Source organism: Phycodurus eques, chromosome 6, assembly GCF_024500275.1.
Source record: "Phycodurus eques isolate BA_2022a chromosome 6, UOR_Pequ_1.1, whole genome shotgun sequence".
Lineage (NCBI taxonomy): Eukaryota > Metazoa > Chordata > Actinopteri > Syngnathiformes > Syngnathidae > Phycodurus > Phycodurus eques.
In genome coordinates this window covers 23,431,895-23,453,284 of record NC_084530.1, presented here as the reverse complement: position 1 = coordinate 23,453,284, position 21,390 = coordinate 23,431,895, and the positions used below count along the sequence as shown (strand labels likewise).

At 39.5% G+C, this 21,390-nt stretch overlaps 2 protein-coding genes across 23 annotated transcripts in view; one reads left to right on the top strand and one right to left on the bottom strand.

Moving 5' to 3' along the window:
* The first annotated feature begins 913 nt into the window (after positions 1 to 913).
* On the top strand, positions 914 to 6,796 carry znf330 (zinc finger protein 330). The gene is made up of 10 exons (XM_061680274.1): positions 914 to 1,011; positions 1,339 to 1,482; positions 1,575 to 1,594; positions 1,660 to 1,730; positions 1,836 to 1,912; positions 3,645 to 3,771; positions 3,848 to 3,952; positions 4,115 to 4,161; positions 5,063 to 5,180; positions 5,282 to 6,796. Exons 2-10 carry the CDS (start codon positions 1,363 to 1,365, stop codon positions 5,533 to 5,535), a joined length of 939 nt encoding a protein of 312 aa, XP_061536258.1. The 5' UTR covers positions 914 to 1,011; positions 1,339 to 1,362; the 3' UTR covers positions 5,536 to 6,796.
* A 10,977-nt stretch (positions 6,797 to 17,773) lies between these two features.
* inpp4b (inositol polyphosphate-4-phosphatase type II B) overlaps positions 17,774 to 21,390 on the bottom strand; it is a 172,717-nt gene continuing 169,100 nt past the window's right edge. For 15 of the 22 annotated variants that reach the window (XM_061678747.1, XM_061678748.1, XM_061678749.1 and 12 more), the window contains one exon: positions 18,908 to 20,709. In XM_061678747.1, coding sequence (XP_061534731.1) covers positions 20,535 to 20,709 — 175 coding nt within the window. In that variant the 3' untranslated portion in view covers positions 18,908 to 20,534. Of the gene's footprint in view, positions 18,104 to 18,907; positions 20,710 to 21,390 lie in introns of those variants that run through there. The other 7 variants (XM_061678740.1, XM_061678745.1, XM_061678746.1 and 4 more) reach the window with 3 other exon arrangements.

Sequence of the window (21,390 nt, the reverse complement as noted above, 5' to 3'; positions counted from 1 at the left end):
GTTCTGAGCATCACAGACAGAGAGAGAGAGAATCGTGATTGGTGTAGATTGTAATGGACATGTTGGTGAAGGAAAGAGGCGTGATGAAGAAGTGATGGGCAAGTACGGCATCCAGGACGACAGTGGCGCTGAAGAGACAACAGGAAGCAGAGCTGTTGGTGGCGGAAATCTGAATCAGAATCAGAATCATCTTTATTTGCCAAGTATGTCCAAAACACACAAGGAATTTGTCTCCGGTAGTTGGAGCCGCTCTAGTACAACAAACAGTCAATTTACAGAACACTTTGGGGACATAAAGACATTGACAAAAAACAATTGTGCAAAAAGATGCAGAGTCCTCTAGCACTTAGAGCAGTTCGAACGACTAATATTGCAATAGTCCGGTGCAATGACCATTGTGCAAAGGGCGCTGAGACTTCAAGGAGTGTATGCGGTTTAAAGTGACGAGTAGTGCGATCATCTGGGACAATGTTGGTTGTGCAAATGTTACAGATACTCCTCAATCAGTGTGGAAATGGAGCAGATGCTACTCTGGCATGAGTGGCCAGTATATGCAAATAGTGCAGCATGGCGAGACAACTACAGATCGTAAAAAAATGGAGATGTTGATCTATATATACACACGCACGGTGTACGGACCGACAATATTAAATGATTAAATAAATACAGCGTGTATGTAGAACACATATATATTGTCTGTTTTTATTTTCATTTGGGCATTTTGGGGACGGACCAGTTGAATGGCTTATCCTTTTCTGAAAATTAAAATAAAAAAATAAAAAAGCGTCATTTGGAATGACACTTACGTATAAAGTTTCATTTAAAAACACACACAAAATATAGTGTGCATGTACCCTGCATATATATGGTCTCTGTTTTTGTTTTTATTTGGAAATTTAAAAAAGCAATTTTTGGCTTCCTCATGGAACTAGGACCTATTCAACGCCACGATAATATTTCCTGCCCGAATCCATTTCCGGGACGGACAGATTGAATCGCTCAACGTTGTCGGTAAAGTACAAAATAACATTTTGGTCTTTTCATTTACAATGACACCTGCACGTAACCGCCATATCATTTAAAATAACTACTTAACAACGTACTCGTAACTCCAATAGTCCAGTAAAGTAAATTCATTTTACTTTAGCATGTCACGTTAGTAGCTAGCCGTTAGCGAGCTCGCGAGCGAGACCACTTGAAACTTTTATCTGACGAGCTTCATGAACTATTAGATATCTTTGACAAGTATTGATAAGAGACGAGTCGTTTAGACCCGTCATATTTGGGTAGCTGACTAATGTAGGAACAGTTTAATGTTTCGTGTGCGTTCGTGTCTAGGTTAGTTGCCTTTTAGGTGTCAAAATGCCCAAAAAGAAGACGGGTGCCCGTAAAAAGGCGGAGAATCGAAAGGAACGAGAGAAACAGAGCCGAGCCAACCGGGACCAGGTGGACTTGGCCAAACATCCTTGCAATGCCAACATGGTGAGATGCCACCGTGGCTCAGTTTCTCCATTTAAACCCGTGTGCATCTCCCGGTGTGACAGCTACTAATGTCTTCTTTCTCCCGGCAATAGGACTGTGATAAATGTCAGAGGTGAGCAATTCAATTAGCAATGCAGTTAGGATCGACAAGGAACTAACCGTGTTTTCTCTTCCTAGAAAACAGAAGAACAGAGCCTTCTGTTACTTTTGTAATGTTGTGCAGAAACTTCCCACATGTGCACAATGCGGTGAGCGAAATTATTATTTTTTTGTTGTTGTTGTTTTTTTAAAATTATAAATACCAATTTAGCTCTTTTGTTGCGATGTATGTGATGTATTATTTTTGTTACAAGGCAAAATAAAGTGCATGAAGACTTCAGACTGTGTCATCAAACACCCTGGGATCTACAGCACCGGGATGGGCATGGTGGTAAGTTAAAAGCAAATTTCGTAACACCTGCACAAAATAAATTAATTGATCAATGTTTTACATAAAGGGGAGCATCCAAAGTCTGAACGTCCCCTCACATTGTACAATTCGGAATGTAAATCAAATTTTCAGGAAAAAAATATGACTAAGGTAGAGATGCACCGATACCACTTTTTTGCAGTACAAGTACAAGTAGAAGTACGTACATTTGTGTACCTGCGGATAACCAAGTACCGGTCCCTGATAATGCCACTCTGTCCTGCAATTGTAAGAAAATGTTTTATTTTAATAAAATATTCTTCAAAAACCCTTTTTTTTCAATTAAACATGGGATAAATTTAACTCAAATATAAAACTTTGATAACAATGAAACTTGCTGCTTCTCAGCCTTTATTGAGCAGTGGTGCCCACGTGCAAGTAATATGTAGATTTGATGAAAAGACACAAAGACAAACTTTTTTTTTTAGAGTAGAAATGATATATGCCTTTGAATATTGTTATATCATCTCTCTGCATATTTTTCTGTGCCTTATGTGTTTGAAAATTTGTTTTAAAGGTTTAAATATGTGAAATCTGGACTTGTTCAGTTGAAAACACCGGTAATATTCTTTTGTCTTCTCTTGTTGAATGGATACACATGTTAATTGTATCTTCTGCCTGAAGTGCATTTCATTGTTTCACCTGCCAGATGCCATTGGCAAAAACAGATTGAACAAAGATGTATTATTTGTAGTAAATAAATAATAATTTTTGTATCAGTTAATTGAAATTGGTTAATTTCCTGCGGCACACCTCATGATCTCTTAAGGCACACCGTACCACAGCATGCTATTTGGGAATAGAAGCACTAGGTTTTTTTATTTGGCTTTTTTTCCTGCTTTCCCCCCCCCCCCCTTTTTTTTTTTTAAGACACTTGTTAATAGAATAATATACACATGAGTGGACTTGCATTCGAAGCAGAAAGAGTAAGAGTAATTTACAAAAAAAAAATTTGTTTAAAAAAGGTATGAAAATTCTTGTAATTTTATGAGGAAAAAAGTCACTTGACATGAAAAAAAATTGTTATAAAAGTGGTCAGAATTTCACAAGAATAAGTTATTTAAGAAAATCAGAGTATAATTCCAAGAAAAATGTCGCAATTCAGAAGGAAAAAAAATTAATACTGGTAAAGTTGGGATTTACAAGAAGGAACTAATTTACAAGAACAAAGTTAGTTTTAAAAGTCTGTTATTTATAAGAAAAAATGATAATGCTACAAAAATTTAATATTCACCGTAACATTTAAAAAGAAGACAACATAATTTTACGAGAGAAAAAATATAATTTACAATAAAAAAATCTAACATATTTGTAATTTGTAAAAAAATAAAATAAATAAAGCCAATAAGAATGGATCGTAAATTACAAGATTAGTCATGTCACCCCCCAAAAAGTCTTTACAAGAATAAAGCCATGATTTTACAAGGGAAAGTAATGTGCAAAAAAAAAAAGAAAATTTATTGAAAAGTAAATTTACCAGAAAAAAAAAGAAATATTATTTGACAAATATAGTCGTTAATTTGTAGAGTTGTAATGTACCTTCTTGACAGTGTCAATCAAAGTAAATCTTTGTTATCAACGTGAAGACAGAATTAAAACAAAGTTGGTTTGTGTGTTCCTCATGTCGTGTATGTATACATGTCGTGTGTTGACATGATTTGTTTTTGTGACGTTAACCTTTTGTGTCCGCTAGGGGGCAGTGTGTGACTTCTGTGAAGCGTGGGTGTGCCACAGCAGGAAATGCTTGAGCACCCACGCCTGCGTGTGTCCCCTGACGGAAGCCGACTGCATCGAGTGTGAACGCGGCGTGTGGGATCACGGTGAGACAACCCCCGCCCCGCAACCTCGTGACAAGCTGACATCTTTCAAGTCACATCGCTCTCACTCCTTGCACAGGAGGGCGTATTTTCCGCTGCTCCTTCTGTCAAAACTTCTTGTGCGAGGATGATCAATTCGAACACCAGGCCAGCTGCCAAGTCCTTCAAGCCGAAACATACAAATGTGAGTCAGGGCTATCGTGGGTAATATTATTAAAGTGTCATGCAATAATATCTCCAGGGTTGGTTGGTGCGCAGTTGTAGTGCTGTATGTGCAACCTCAACCCAACTTCTTTTCTCTCTTTCTCATCCTCTCTCTTCACCCTACCCTTATGTTCCAATGTAGGCGTTTCCTGCAACAGACTGGGCCAGCACTCATGCCTGCGCTGTAAGGTGGGGATGAAGCTCTGCTTATCTGTGCAGAATGAACTTGTGCAGTGTAAACAAGTTAGAGCCATATTGTGTAACACAATTTACCAGTAATTTCTTAGCAACATGGCTGTGACCTTCTTTTGTCAAACTACACTAAAGGTCAAGGACTACTGCACACTTAACACCCTCTTTTTAAACCAGGGATAGGCATACGGCCTGCTGTTTTTTTAAAAAATCAGACCCACACAGCATTTATAGACTCTTGTAACGCTTGTTGCATTAATTGTTTATTTTTATAAAATGGTTAATTTAAAGTGTATTGATAAATTGTTTTATGTATTAACTTGTATCTTCCAACAGATGATTAACTGATTTATTATAATTCAATCAAATTTGTATTAGTGACAACTTTTATATTATTAGTTAAATCAATTATTAAAAAAATAGACTGAATTATTCTACATCAATATTTTTCATGCACATTTAACCTTTTAAAAAAAAAAAAAAAAAAAAAAAAAAAACATTTTTTTTGGACCTCATCTTCGAATGCCCAGAAAAAGTTTGCACAGCCTTGATTTTGACCCACGTTGAAATGAGCCCATTTTGAGGAGGTGGGCCCACTGGTCACCGCGCCCCCGTATACCGCTTGGCCAGTGCGGCTTTCGCACCATGCCGACAGCTGAGGATAGAGCTAGGCTACCATTAGTCAAGAGTATGGGAATGAAAAAAAAAAAAAAGATGGCAAATTCGCTTGTACTTCACAGTTTGGCTTGGAACACAAAAAGCAAAAAATCGACTGCTCGTTACTCGAAAATTCTCGTAAGTCAAGGTGCCACTGTATGCAAGCCAAAAAAATGTTTTTTTCAAAATGTCTTCTTTAAATACTATGAGGTGGCATTAAACGCTTCCACTGTCCTCCCAGTCCTGCTACTGTGACGACCACGCCAAGAGCAAAGTGTTCAAGCAAGAGAAGGGGAAGGCACCGCCGTGTCCAAAGTGTGGCCACGAGACCCAAGAGACCAAAGACCTCAGCATGTCCAGTGAGTGCCCGAAACGCCTCAACTGCCTTCTCGGTGCGCCAATGTTTCTCGTGACCGTCATCCTGTGTGTGTGTGTGTGTGTGTATTTTCAACCACCGCAGCGCGCACGTTGAAGTTCGGACGCCAGACTGGCGCTGACGAGGACGAGGACGACTATGGCGCGTCCGGCTACGACTCATACTGGAAGAACATCGCATCCGGAGGTGGAGGACGCAATTACGATGACGACGACGAAGATGACGACTATGAGGACGATGATGATGATGATGACGAAGAGGAAGACGACGATGAAGAGGAGGACGAGGGTGAAGAAAAAATGGCTGCTCTTAAATTAGACGGAGCGGCCAAAATCTGAAATGGAACAACAAGGTTTTATTGACAGTCAGGTGGCGCTTTTCTTCCCCCACCTCAAACATTTTACAACTTTTTATTGACTTCACTGTCAAAATATTGATGAAAATATAATTTGCGAGCACAGTACAACTCCCGAATAATAAAAAAGAAAAAAAAAAAAAGAAATGGTCAAAAAAACTAACCAATAGTGCATGGGTGTCGAACTCATTTTTGTCCTGGGCCAGATTGTATGTACCGTTTCCCTCAGAGGGCCGTTATGACTGTGAAACCGTATAAATGGTTCATCTCCTCGTGTTACATATGTTCACCATAAATTGATGATTATCTATTTATGAAATCAGAAGTCAAGGACAATACTTGGTCAACTGTTCAAGTTACTGTAAAAGGGTTTGATAACAAAAAAAATGCTGTTTATTTTTTGTGTTACTTTATTTATTATCGCTGGTGTCGGGTGCAAACCTTGCATCTCCCAAACCATGACTTTTTAGGACAACCCCCCCCCCCCCCAAAAAAAACGACATATATATGTTGAGCCATTAATATTGCATCATCAAGAGAGTAAGCCATTTTCAACACTTTTTAATTGGTCAAATGCCAGTATAACATACCCACATGGGGACTAACCAATAGTATTGATTAGTGAAAAAAATATGAACTTGCCCAAATTCGGACAGTTTCAGCCCCGCGCCAGCTATATAATGATTTGAAATGTTGGTAAAAATTTGAGCAAGAATCATGGAAGTTGACGCACATGACTTGCTTTTGCAGGAACAAAATGATTGTGGCGGGCCGGATCTGGCCCTCGGGCTTTAAGTTCGACACCCGCGCAATAGTGTGTTTGCTGGTAAGCCGAATAATATTTCTGGAAAGCAAAAAATATATTCATTACACTACATTCGCCCACTGTTTCATTAGGTGCAAATGCACACACCTAATCAGAGCAACAACAAACGAAACATGCACAAAGTGAATAGAAAAAGTCTTCACACCCCTGTTTGAATGCCAGGGTTTTGTGATATTAAAAATGACCCCCCACCCCAAAAAAAAAAAAAAAAATCAGTCTGACCTACAACCTTTTCAACTCAGTAAAAAAAAAAAAAATATAAAATAAAACGCTGAGATAATGTGCTAGTGCAAGTTTGCAAAACCCTCAAACCCCCATGTGGCGGTGTTCAGAATGAACCAATCACATGGAAACTCACGTTAAATGGGAGTCAGCACACACCTGCCACCATTTGAAGTGCCTCTGATTATCTCCAAATAAAAGTCAAGCTGTTCTAGTAGGATTTTCCTGTCATTTTTGTCGTCGTCCCCCACCGTTGAATGAGTGTGTCTGTACACACACAGCACAACCATTTACTCTCCTCACACACACACACTTCCCCTTTTACACTCTCACTCTTGTCAGCGACGAATCAGAGAGGCGTTCACTCAATATTAGGCGTGTGTGAGCCTTCTTTTTTTTTCTTTTTATTTTTTTAGATTGGAGACCACACACGCACACCCACCACCTGCAGAAGTCCACTGGAGCGTCATGCTACAGTGACCGCGGACGGCAGCTCCTCGTCTCGGCCACACAAGCAGTAGCGGCGGCGGCGGCGGCGGCGGCGGGGGCGGGTGGGGGTGCGGTGTCTGTCGGTCGGTCGCGCACCGCAGGTCGGCTTCATGACTGCGCGACCGTTCGTCCCCGTCCAGCCGATTAGTTGCGGAGAGGTAAGATGACTTTGTTGCTCTCTCCCTATATATATATATATTTTTTTTTTTAATTATTTCATTTTTTTTAAACTGGGTGGGTTTGTGTGTGGAGGTGAATTTTCGATTTAAAGCACTTAAGTCGTGCGTAATGACAACGCGTGCGTGCGTGCGTGCGTGCGTGTTAGGGGTCAGGACGTCCATTGTAGCCATTTGTGGCTTTGAAATAACCACAACAGGAAGTCCGTCGACTCATTTCACTTTCAGTTGTCGACGTGACATTACTTTTCTATGACGTCACGTCAGTGCAGCTGGTCTCGCTCAGCAATAAATACGCCAATACACAGATGGGTAGTAACGCGCTACATTTACTTCGTAACATTTACTCAAGTAACATTTTGGATAAATTGTCAGTCGTTTGCCTGCACCGTACCTTTTACTTTCACTTGAATATTTATGTGAAGAGGAATCGAGACTTTTTACTTCGGTACAATGATCGAACCCAAGCATGCCACATGCCATGCTGTAATCTCTCTCGTGCACTTTCTCTCTCTCTCTCTCTCTCTCTCTCTCTCTCTCTCTCTCTCACTCACTCACTCACTCACTCACTCACACGCACACACTATGAATAAGACTGTTTAGCAAACAGCTTGTTCGTTCAATCATTTAAGTGAATAAAGCAAAGAATGTTTCTGTAGGGCCTGCATGTGTCGTTGGTATTGGGCACTTAAAAAGTAAAATGGTGGCAGGTGTGTTTGGACTCCCATGTGTTATTAATTTTTATTTTATATGATGTTGCTCTGATTTAAAAAGAAAAATCAGAAGTTATTCACGGTCCACTTCGCTTTTACCCGTTTCGCCGAATGCGGCAAGAGGTTGCACAAATAAAGGATTGCCATCCAGTAGAGTACCAATAATAGTAATATATAATGGCCTACATTTGAGACACCACAGAGAAGAGTGTTGTCAACAAGCCTGCCAAATTTGAATAAATACGAAAATCGCCAAGTATATAAAATAAGGCTTCAAAACTGTGAAAACCCGAGACGTTCTCTCAGCTCTCAGACGCTATGGACCCGTCTGCTGAATGAGCTGAAAACGTGCCCTGCTCCACTTTCAACTGTCAATTAAATACGCTTGTACAGTAGACCTAGCATATGCTTAACAGATCCCAACATGTTTGAGTAGCAAAACTATCTCCGCTTAAAGCCTCGGGTGACCTGAATATATTCCACCAAGGCGCTGCGGGTCTTTTCTACCTGGAGGAAGGGTGTTATTTTGTAACCATTGGAAGTGTTGAATCTCATCAAATGGCAAGGACCTATGGGGTCCCTCAAGGGTCAGTTCTTGGACCCCTCCTGTTCAGCCTGTATATGCTACCCTTGGGTCAAATTCTTCAGAACTTTTATTTTGACTATCATAGCTATGTAGACGACACACAGTTATAGCGTCACAGTGTGACTACACTTCAATTGAGGTGTTGTGTCACTGTCTAAAACAGATAAATATCTAGACGAGCCAAAATTGTCTTTAATTAAACCACAACAAAACAGAGGTAATTGTTTTTGACAATAAAGCAAAGAGAAATGCTGTTAGTAAATACCTGCAGTCACTCTCTTTAAAAACCAAAGACCAAGTCCGAAACCTTGGTGTTCTCACAGATTCCGACCTAACTTTCGACAGTCATATCAAATCAATTAGTAAAACTGCTTTTACCATCTGAAGAACATATCCAGAGCAAAGGCGTGTCAAGCAGACCAGGAGAAGCTCAGCCATGCTTTTATCTCAAGTAGACTTGACTATTGTAATGGTCTTCTGACTGGACTCCCTAAAAAGAGCATTAAACAGCTGCAGCTCATTCAGAATGCTGTCTGTAACCTCCCCCTTCCCCCTTCTGCTTAGCGTGGACCAATGGATGCTGGCATATTGACATAAAAAAAAAAAGGAGAAAACCCAACAAATCGTCACTGTGTCGTCACACTAATATGGTCTCGTGCAGTGATTCACAAACGTTTTACACTCTAAAAAACACTTTGCTCGACAAGTACCACTGGAATGACCAACGTTAAAAATATAGTAGTGCAGTCGGCTTAAATGGTTGTCAAACATGAGGCAATTATTAGTCCTAAAAAGTAAATTTAACATTATTGTAAGCTGCTGTTACAGTTTACATCCTATAAAAATATCATGTCCGTTTCAGAAATTCAAAACAAGTTTGCCCACCCCAGTTTTAGACCCACGTTGAAATTGGCCTGTTTTATGGGGGCGGTCCTGTCTCATGCAAATGAGCCACTGGTCAGCCCGCCACCGTCAACCCCGAAGATGGTTTTCATTACCCTGACGGCTGAGGGCGAAGCTCGACTATTAGCCCAGAATAAGAAATTAAAAAGTGAGAGGCCATGAAGACGAAGTGAAAGTAGGGATTGTGTTTTTTTCACTTTCAGGAGGCAGCACTTCATCACCAGGCTGCCAACGTGTACCTTTCAATTACTGTGGCGAACGCAGTGAGCACATTGCCAAACAAATATCCCCTCTGACCTCCACGTCGACAAATTCCCTATTTTAATTTGTGAACTTTTCGGTAACTTATTCTGATAAAGCCACAGGCTAATGCTAATCAATGCATCCAACAACACTGCAGCTCTGGTTAACTTTTGGCTTTAAAATGATATTATTCAGAGAGTGGCAGATCTTTACCCAGCTGTCAAGTCATGGGAAAAGAAGCTGTATGTTGGTGGTTTTATGTCAATTTGAAAAATTAAACATTTTAAAAATACTGAACGGTGCGCTCATGGACACATTTTCAGAATTAGGCAGATGACAAAAGATTTCCTTGGTTGTTTGATTTCAAACTTGAGGGGTGCACAGGTACTCCAGAAAGCCACCTATTTGTCTACAAAGAATTCAAAAGTCAGTTTAAAAAGTCAATTTACCTTCATATGTCCCTTTTAAAATAAAGATTTGGGAGGATCCAGGCAAGTAAACATGCCAAAACAATCTGGGTGATCTTTCGGATTGCATGCCCTCCAGTGGTTGGACGACAGGGAGTCATTTTGACATGCAGGAAAGATTAAGCAGCAATTGGGTCAACCTGACCGGTTCAGAAATAATCGGCGGAGCTGTCAAGCCGGTTGAATGCCATTTTGAGGCAAATGAAAAGTCCCACAATTCAAAGCAGGAAAGGTGAAAGTTGGCACACATTCAGCCATTCAGGCAAACAACAAAAGGATGCCGCGTGACTCTTTGTGTATTTTAGCGAACCCAACCATAAACAAGCAGAATGCAGTAATGTTTTTTTTTTGGGGGGGGGGGGGGGGGGGGGGGGGGGGTCTGGGATGGACTAATGGCATTTCCATTCATTTCAATGTGCAAAGATGACCTACCGTAAATAGATAAAAAAAGAAATTCAATTGAAATAAATGACTGTCATTGTTTGTCATTCATTTAGCAACATATTTATTATTGTTCTATAATTGCATCACACAAGGAACAAGTACAATCTCACTCCACACAGCTGCAACCCGCAATAATAACACGCTTAAATAAATAGCTCTCTGATGGTATCAATCAAAAAGCGAGCGTTATTGTATTTGTCGTGGCAAAATTGTGTTGTGCAACACAAACCCAAAAAAGTATCAGTTGTGTTTGCGTGTGGGAAATAACTAAATGTTCATCTGTGTCAATCACGCCGTCGCACGGTACGTTTCCTGCCGTCAGAGTCAGTGGAGCGTGGATGCGTGGAACGTGCGAGGATGTGTACTAACCCGTCCGTGTTGTTTTCAGACAGGCTCCCGGCCGCAGCTGTCCAGGGACAGACGCGCAACTCAGGTGTGGCTTTGTGTGTTTGCGCTGAGGTACGACTAGAGCGGTGTCGGCTCGCTTTGGTTTCCAAAGCAAAATCAAGTGGCTTCTTGTGTCAATGCTGAAAAACATTGTAATGATTCCGCCGGTTTTCGACGTTCTGCCCCTTCAACATTTCTCCACCTATTTAAATCATTCCAATGTCAACATTTTCCCTTTATTAAGGCACACCCACGCAACTATTTTTCACATTCGCTAAAGTTTCAAAATTCAACTTTTTTTTGTTTTTGTTTTTTTTTTTTTCTTCTTCCCAGAATTCCACATTTTCCACGCAAAAATCTGAATATTGTGAGAGATGAAAGTCGTAATGTTATCAGAAAAAAAATCATCTTCACAATTCTTATTTTATAAGAAAACAATTATGAGAAAACTGTGTAATATTAGGAAAATAAAGTAGTATTTTTATGTGTAAAGTCAATATTTACAAAAAAAAAAAAATCAATATGAGAAAAAAGATGTAATGTTTCGAGAATGAAATTGTAATGTTGCAAGAAAAAAAATCCTAATATTACGAGAAAAACTAAAATAAATTACGAGAAAAAAAAGCTTAATTCACCCAAATGTTATATTATTAGAAATCACTGTTAGGAAAATTTAGTTGTAATTTCATGAGACCAAAGTCCTAAATGGTACAAGAAGTCATATTTTATGAGAGAAAAAATCATTATGATACGAGAATAGTTGTAATGTTACAAAAAAAAAAACTCAATTCACATAAATGCATTGCAAGAAAGAATGTGTTAAGAAAATAGTTGTAATTTTATGAAAATGAAGTCATTATTTGACAACAATAGTCCTAATTAACAAAAAGTAATAAAAGAAAAAGTTGTGATGTCACAAGAAAAATTGTAACGCTACGAGAAGGAACTTGGAAAGCTACAAGAAAAAAATCTTATGAGAAAAAAATTGTGATATTACTAATATAAATTGTACATAAAAACGTAATGTAATTACAAGAAAACAAATATTTCTAGAAAAAATGCATAATATTCTACAAAAACAAAGTCAAACGTTTATGACAATAAAGTGATGTTACATGGAAAAAAATACAATATTAGACAATTAGTCATAATGTCCCAAGAATAAAATTGTAATATTATGAGAATAAAGTCAAATTCTTTCATTCAACAATAATAGATGAAACTACCAGAGTGGCTTCTTCTCGTTTGTCCACAAAGACAATACGAATATTGGAGGTTGCAATGGTTGCACCTGTGGGAGTGTTTCTCAACTCCAGTCAAGTTGATTTATAGAGCGCTTTCAAAATATCCGCAACTGAAACAATGGGCTGATTGTAAAATACAAATCACACATAAGACAATTGAACAGAGCATATTTTAGAAAAAAACGAAATTAAAAATAAAATGTCTGCAAGATAGTGCCTCTGCTACGTACAGTGAATCTGTCATAGGGGATACATTTCGGGGCCAACTGAGATATAGAGAGACCATATATACATATATATATATATATATATATATATAATTTTTTGGGGGGATAATTGTACCTTTCCCACAAGCTTTAAACACATTTAAACATCAGTTCAAGCAAACCATAATAACAAAAGTTCACTAGTTTAGTGCTAACATATAATGCGCAACGCTAATGACGGGCTAACGGAAATTAGCATTGATGTTACTGTGATTATAAACCTTCAAACACCAAACTGTTCAACCAAACCATACAGTAAAACAACAACTGCTACTGCAACTTGGTAGGGGACCTTCTCTGCCTCTTCTCTTCATTACGCTGTATCCAGTAGAGCTCAGCGCTGCTCGGCAAATCTGAATTCAAACTTTATACTGTAAAAATCCATGATATGGCATAGAGTTTACTTTAGTCCAGTCACTACTTGAAAGCGACTCTGGATCTTCGCCCCAGCTTAGCCGATCATGTCATTGGCGGAGAAACGGGGTCAGGAGGCGGGTATTAAGGAAATTTGCCCCACTGTTACATAACTACGGGTGAGAAAAGTGAGAAATGGCTCGCTCACAGACACATTTTTTCGAAATGGGCAGATAATGAAAGATTTAGTCGCTTGTTCGATTCAACAACTGCCCAACTATTTGCACTGCATATCTTAAATACAAAGGTAATTTTCCATCTCCCATTGAAAGCGCCAGAGTATTGATTTTTATGGGCATAAAAAACAATGCAAGCACGTTTGTGACCAAACGATGGTCTCCATGCTTTGTCACTAAACTCGGGTCTTTATCGTTCCTTCCGCAGCTTGTTGAGTTCGGCTTCGTGTGCGCTGTCTACGCATCAATCTGAAGACCTCCAGCTGTGCCTGAGCACCCTGACGCCCTCCATTGAGGTGAGCAAAAGGTATACAAATCGTTTTGCTTGTAGCGCTCGCCATAAAAAGCGATGTCTCGTTTTTATTCCGTGAAGCAAAGTTGAAACCTTTTCATTTCATCTTTGCCCTTTCAGGAGTCCCACGCAATGTTGTACGCTCCGTCGATGGACGACATTCAAGTAAGTCAAATGCCCCGGAAATGCTATAATTTAGCGTTTTACCGAAATCTTCTGGAAACACATCTCACGAGACCTCCGCTCATGCAACTGAAGCTCGAGCATCTGAAAGAATAACTTAAAAAGAGTGAATGCCCTGAATAATAATAACCAACATAAGTAGCTTAATGTTAGCAGAATAATATTGTCATGTTTTCAAGCTTACAGCAATGTTAAGAAAATGGGTTTGTGGGCAAAAAGTCACAATGAACAAGAATTTTTAAAAAATGTTATAAGAATCAAATCGTAATTTATAATTTGTGAGAATGAAGCTGTAGTGCTACAGAAAAAAAAAAAAGATAGTTTTACGAGAGTTGTGATTTTATGACACACTCATCCAAATCGTAACAATCACACTCATCATAATGTCACATGATAGTTTCACCGGAAAAATAATCCACCAGAAAAATAAATGTTACAAAAAGATAGTTGTCATTTTCAAGAAAGATCATACTTTCACGAGGAACCCGAAGGTTCCCAGAAAAAGTCATCATTTCCAAGAACACTTTGTAATGTTTACGAAAATAATGGGGATGGTGGAAGCCACAAACACGCCACATTTAAAGGGAGTGAGAGGAGCCGCTACGAACCCACAGCGGCGCAGCCCGCCCAGTCTCAGATCTGCGATCGTCTATGAAATGACCAAAACCGGTCTAACCCGCCTCTGGCAAAGACCAGCGTTCCGAGAATAGCTGCATTTCACCAGAAAAAAAAAAGTCGTACCATTACGTTTTTTCTTTTGAGCCCCTTGAGTAAAAAAAATAAAAATAAACAAACATTGAGGAAATGTTCACTATTGATTTACGAGCATAATATTCACATTATGTAAAGTATGGTCCACTTATTTGGATCTTGGTACTGAATTCACTCGATATTATTTCATACGGGAACATTTACTTTGAAGCTCCACTGTATAATGTATAAATCTCCGTTGTGCCGTCGCTCTTTCCAAAAGGCCAAGTGTCATTTCCTGTCCCTCAAATGTTACTTTTGGGAGCTGGTGATGGTCCTCGACGAGGAAGAAGTTGATGTGGACAATATTTACGCCAACTGCATCCAGGATTTCATTGACAATCTGCCTCCCGAAGGCGACGCCGTGAGTCCCGTGCAGTGGCTCTATTGATGTACAGTGAACCCCCGCTGTATTGTTTCACTTTCCATGCCCCTGCTATATTCCTGTTTTTTTTTCAAGCCATAATGTTTTGAAGTCCAAATTTAGAGCTGTGCGCCTTCATTGTAACATCACCATGTTGTGCTGCAACATGCCTGCAACAGACGAAAATCTGCAAATTAGAGACCATAAATCAACGCTTTATGCATAATACCAATACAAAATATGCATGTGAGGTGCATATTTTGGATATATAAATGTTTTTACATGGTCTCTCTATAGCACAGATTTTCACACATCACGGCTGGGTCTGCAACGTATCCTCTGCGATAAACGGGGGTTGACTGTATTGACTCAGTAGGACGAGTGGCCATTCACACTTCCAAACAGATGATAGCAATTTTAGTAATCGAATTGTCTTGTTTTGAATTGCAGGTCAGCTGTCCACCATGCGAGGCACACTCACTCGGGAATATCACAACGTTTCTGGGCAGACTTAAAACCCTCCTGCAAGCGATGGCTCAGTGAATGCCGATCAAATGTCATTAGGTGCAAATATGTAATATATTGCATAGAAGATAAAATGTCTTTTTATGTACAGAGAGCTCCAAGCATTTTTGGACAGTGACAGAGTTTTTCAATCATTCAGTCAAAAGCAAACGTTGTTCGTCACAGGAGCTGCGAACAGCACAGCATTATTTTAACGAACAATTAATAAACATTTTATGATCGGCAACAGTTTGATCCTGGAATGGATTTTTTCCCCAATAAAATTGTCATTTTATGACAAGTCGTACCGCATCTACATTCATCCCACTATTCTGATCGAGGTTGCTTTTGTTCCATCCAATGATATCATCAAAATCCTGAAAACAAAACAAAACCTGTCATTGTCCAAATACCTCTGCACCCAAGTGTATACATGTGAATAACTTGTGATTGTATTTGAATTTTTTTATGAAATGTGTGACGTATTCTAATTTGGATGAAACTGAGAGGTTGAAATGTACCAGGACGAGACAATGCTTCGGCAATATTTGACTGTGACCATAAGCTAATTGCTAACTACAGATGTATGTAATAGCCCCAAAATATGATAATTAATCAACTGAAATGAATGTTGGCCAAAAATATGCTAATCGCCAAAAAGGAATGAATGCAATGTGTAGTAGTGCACCCCCGTTTATTGCGGCGGATACGTTCCAGACCCACCCACGATAACTAGTGAAAATCTACGCTAAAGACACCATTTCAAAAAAACTTTAATAGTTTTGCCCCTTCCACAAGCGTTAAAAACGTTCCACAAAAGTATTACAAGACTTTTTAAAGTATTCCTTGAGGCCTGTTCTCACTGTATCGCTGTTAAGAAATGGGAGGCTATCGTATGAAATTGTTTTGAGGAAACAAAAAGACGTGTTTGCACATTTCCATAGAAATAAGAGGGAACGTGTGCTTGCTTTAAGCTGTTTATTTTTCACCTCCAGTTGAAGTTAACCGCAAACCTGACACGCAAAACAAAAGAGAATTTAACATTGCATATTTAAAGACCATAACGTTCAACCAAACCACATAATAACGAAAGTCGCTTCGCTTAATGCTCACACATAATGCAAAACACCATTGTAGCGCTTTCACACACACCAAACGAATATCTTTTGTGCTCTGTGGGAACGACAACAACAACAATCTGCGTGAAAGATTTAAGGCGACCTAGAGGCGGTTCACTGTATCTCAAATTCACTGGTTTGTAAACCCGGCTGTATGCGATGCAAGCAATGTTTTCCAAACACAATGAGCCACTGAAAGCCTCCATAAACCCTCATCGGTCGGAGACTTTGGTAAATTGTTCTTTGATTTCATCCTGCATCCGTCTGTCATCCGTCGCGTCGCGTCGCGTCAACTGTTTGCATCGGCGCGTGTGTCACAATGACGCTTTTTGTCATCGAAAAATGTCTAGAATTCTTGATCTTCTGGGTATTTTGACAAAACCAAGCTACGTATGTTGTGAGTTTTGCCATTCAGCTCCTTGTTCGAGAACAGCAAGTTGTGCAAAAACTACTGAACAGTGAACAGTTGGACATCTTGATTCAAAAGTTTAGAGAAGGTCAAATTAAGCTACCGGTGAAGGTTTTAGTACTTTTTAGGTTCATCCTGAAATTTCCTCAGGAAAGCCCAATTTCCCTAACTTTTTGTGAGTAGTTTATGACTCCTTTAGGTTTAAATCCATTTTAAAACAGCAGTTTGGCAGAGACCAAGTGCTTGCTTCAACGGTGTTTATCGAGTTGAAGTTCACTGTAAAATTAAACGGAAAACTGAGAGAATTACATGTGTATTTGAAAAAAAACCATAACATTGCCTTACAAAAGTCTGCTAGCGTAATGCTAACACACAAAGCAAAATGTCATATATGGGCTAACAAAACTAGCAGGGATCTTGCAGTGTTATAAACCTTTAAGCAACAAATATCTGAACACAAACTGGAGACAGACAATATAACAATACTCAGGCATATATTCGTTATCCTCTGAGAAAACGATTACTATTACTGCAGCTTACTGAGCGGTTGTGACCTTCTTCGTGTACACACATATGTATACATTATACTTCCCCCTGGTAGCCAAGGTGCGACGCTAGAAGGAGCCGCACAATGAATTAAAGCATGAAATCATGATGCATAAACTGCTTAATTCTTTACATTCTATTTAATTATGTTATAACTATGTTTCACACTACTGTAAAGTGCTATTTTTCTTATTAAAAAAACACATTCAAAGATTTTTTTTGTTGGTGTTTTATGGGGGACTGGAATCGATAGATGGCATTCCCATTAATTTTAATGGGGCCAATTAAACCTGTAAGACGAGGCACCACTGTGTTTCATTGGCCCCAACATGCCGCAAGATGGGGCCCAAGCAACACTTTCTGACTTTTTCAGCGAATAACGGAGGCTAGTTTCCAAAACACAAAAATCCACAATAGGCAAATTTGGGAATGTCGAACAGCAAATATGCTGGGGTTCACTATACTGCGACACAAACTTGACAAGACATGACAAATGGAAAGTCGGGTTTATTTGCTAAAATGGTACAAGCACAATGAATGACATCATTTTATACAATACAGGAGTATGCTAACATTGTTTCAGGGTAGAAAAAATAAATAATTGCTGTATAGTATTAAAAAAATGACACGTATGCGAAGTCGAGCTGCAGCACGTAGGATGTCTTATCAGGTGACAATGACAAAGACAGGAAGTGCTCAAGAGTCCACTTTGCCGTACGAGCCCTCAGGCGGCCGGTAGCACTTTGGGAAGGCCATCAGCTGCAGCACGTTGAAGGCGTACTTCCTGCAGCCGATGTTCTTCTCCACGTTGTCCATGCGGCAGCCTTCTCTGACGGCCAAATGCAACAACAAAAAGAGTCACATGACAGGCTTTCCAAACTCAAGTCAAAATGGGCTTTCCTGCTGCATGATTACTTTGCATTACAGTTCTGCTGGGTACCCGTCTGTAAACACTACAACTAACGTTGAGAATTTCAATTTCAATGTTAAATACAATTAAATATTATTTAAAAAAACAAGCTGAGAGTAACTATATTAAAAGAAAATCAAAAATGTACAGGCATATCATTGCTATAAATGTAATCACAGTGACACTATTTTGCAAGAGTAAAACAAATATTATCAAGCACTGCAGTATACTTCAAATTAACTTCATAATAAAAATAGTTATAGTGAAATACACTTAAGAAAATAATACACAATTTATTTAAACATAATGACAATTAATGACTTTTTTAACTACAAAAAAGTACAATATTTTTCTGCAGAGCGCGGCGCATTAAAAAGGCTGTAAACTGCTGAAGTGGCACAAAGATTCTATTGCTGTTTAGAATAAACACATTTATTAGATGATCACTGAATACGAACTATATTTAATTCTAAATTAAAATAAAAACCTCATATATAAATAGTTTTACTGCAATATAATGAAAATAATTTGCTGCTATTATTGCAATGAATATAATATTACAGATTTAATTGAGAGCAAAATAATCTTAATAATTACATATTTTATGTTTATTACACATTTAATTTGATAAATAAACTCATACCTAAATAAAAAAATAATATACTGCTATGCCAACTGCTGTGAACATAATGGTAATTACATATTTTGTTTTGAAACTGTTAATAAACTAAAACAATAATTTTCATATATAATATTTATTTTATAACAAAAATGAAGCTGTTAACGAAATACAATATAAAGTAACACAATAATATAGGGCTCTATAAAATATAATGATAATAGATGTTTTGGGGGGTGAAAAATCCCCCAAACTACATAGGAAAATGTTTAATAATTTTCTTCTGAAATTGTCCTGCAAAATGAAAACATTTCAAATTGAATACCTGTACATTCATCATCCATCCATCCATTTTCTGTACCGCTTATCCTCACTCGGTTCGCGGGCGTGCTGGAGCCTATCCCAGCTAAACCGGAGTACCCGGAGAAAACACACGTGGGCACGGGGAGAACATGCAAACTCCACACGGGCGGGGCCGGGATTTGAACCCCGGTCCTCAGAACTGTGAGGCAGATGTGCTAACCAGTCGCTCACCGTGCCGCCTACATTCATCAGATGCTCATTAAATATTTTGAGTAACGTCATATTATTTCCTTTGTCCACAGTGAGAGAGCGAGTGTCAAGTAGTGTAGCGCGTGATCTTGAGGGTGTGGCGCTAACATGAGTTGATTGTACAAGAACAAAGTCCAATTTGGTTATGAAAACTTGTGTCACCAATGTCCCACATTTCCCAAACACCAAGTGTGTTTAGAACACTGCCCTTGTTTGTCGCGTCTTCAAAAATTAATTGTCTCCTACAATGTGGCTCGGCTTCTGAAACCTTTAAACTGACTTTCCCGAAATAGGAGGCCGCTGATTCTGTTAACTCTGCTTGATGGGAAAAGGACGTCAAATTATAGGCTATGGAAATGATTGCTTTATCCTTCGTTGTATTTTAAATTTGTTTTTTTTTTGCAGTGTCACTGGACTCCAATCAACAAATGCTAACAATAGCATCACTGCTATTGAAGCTACGCTAAGGTAATGTAGGTAAGCTAAAAATTTGTTTTGGCCAGAGTTAGCCATGGTTACATGCCAATAGCAGCATAGAAATTGAACATTAGTACTTTTGAGCTACTTTTGTCTAGGGCGACGCTTAGCTAAATCTGTCAGCGTGAAAGAACAAGGATGCCTGCACATTGTGTTGCATACGGTTTCACACAATACCGTACAATCACAACAAGTGGGAATAACCTTTCACAGTTAAAAATATTTTGGGGGGCTTTTTTTTCTTCTCCTTTCTGTTCTGTATTGATATCACACGCTTTGGAGTCGACAAAAAAAGTAGACCTCATTAAAATCAGTCGAGAAATGAGCAAGTGACAACTTAATTTCAATGTCCATGCATTGCCTTGAATGGGAACGTCGCCCATGGTAAAATGGCCGCTACGCCACGTAGGCGCGTCGGTTAGCCGGGCTGCTACTGCGAGGTGGAGTATCTAATCTTCTCTCATACATAATACTCAAACACTCACATGTACTACTGAAATGCTCTCACACACTGCTCAAAATGTTTTCACTCATACACACTGCTGTGAATTTTTTTGCTCAGACACTCATGAAATGCTCCCACATAATATACTGAAAAACACGATTCAGTGGTGTGTGTGTTTGAGTGGTAAGAAGAGTTAGAATAAGGGTGAGCACAGACGCAGAAGACAGCGAGTGAAGGCGTGGTAGTTGTCAGCCGCTTTATTGATACTTTGCCAGCAGAAAAACCAGACTTAAAATGAGCCAGACGACCAGCAGGTGGGAGCTGACGAGCAGCAGGGCGATGGGGTAAAAGTGACGCGACGTCGGTTTGCTCTCCGCCGCCGCGCCCGCCTCGGGGTCCTCCCAGCACCCCAACTCTGCGTGGGACAGCCGACTGAGGGAGGGACGGAAGGACGCCCCCGCCCATTCGCGGGCAGAGAGAAAGAGCCAAACAAGGCAGGTTAGTGAGAGACTTTTAGCCCGTGAAGATGAAGACAACAGGCAAGAGAGGCAGCCAAGGACGAGGCATGGAGGGTGGTAGAAATGTCATGGATGGAGGAAGGCGGCGTGCGGGATGCACCTAGCTACCAACCTACACGATCAACTAACCTGCCTACTTACCTGACCACGCACTGTCCTACCTACCTCGATATACCCACCTTCCTTCCTACACATGTACCTACCGACAGCACATACTGTGCCTACCTACGTACAGTACATCTACCTACCTACCTACCTACTCGGGCTCGGAATCGGCGTCTAAATCCCGATTCGTTATTCGTGCTGACTGTAACGAATGACATCAGAATCGAATCGTTACTCCTTGTACTATTTCAAAATAAATATAAGTCATAGTCCAACAAATGAAAAATCCAATGTGATCCTGAGAAAACTATCTATTGAAAAGAGTAAAAAAAGAGTACGCTGGCGCGTTTTGGCTGCCGCATCTCCCACCGGAAATGTTTTAATTTTTAAGTTTAAAATGGCTTACTTTAACCAGCATCCCTCGCGGTTCCGTGGCCAAAGGTGGAACCTTGGTTGGTTTTGCGGCTGTCGGAGCCGTAAATCCGCGCTG

Bases quoted from the DNA above. Each gene is read 5' to 3' on its own strand.
- znf330 (XM_061680274.1), top strand. From the start codon at position 1,363: ATGCCCAAAAAGAAGACGGGTGCCCGTAAAAAGGCGGAGAATCGAAAG. The intron at 1,913-3,644 runs GTAAGTTAAAAG...TGTGTCCGCTAG, and splicing joins GCACCGGGATGGGCATGGTG to GGGGCAGTGTGTGACTTCTG. The intron at 3,953-4,114 runs GTGAGTCAGGGC...GTTCCAATGTAG, and splicing joins TCAAGCCGAAACATACAAAT to GCGTTTCCTGCAACAGACTG.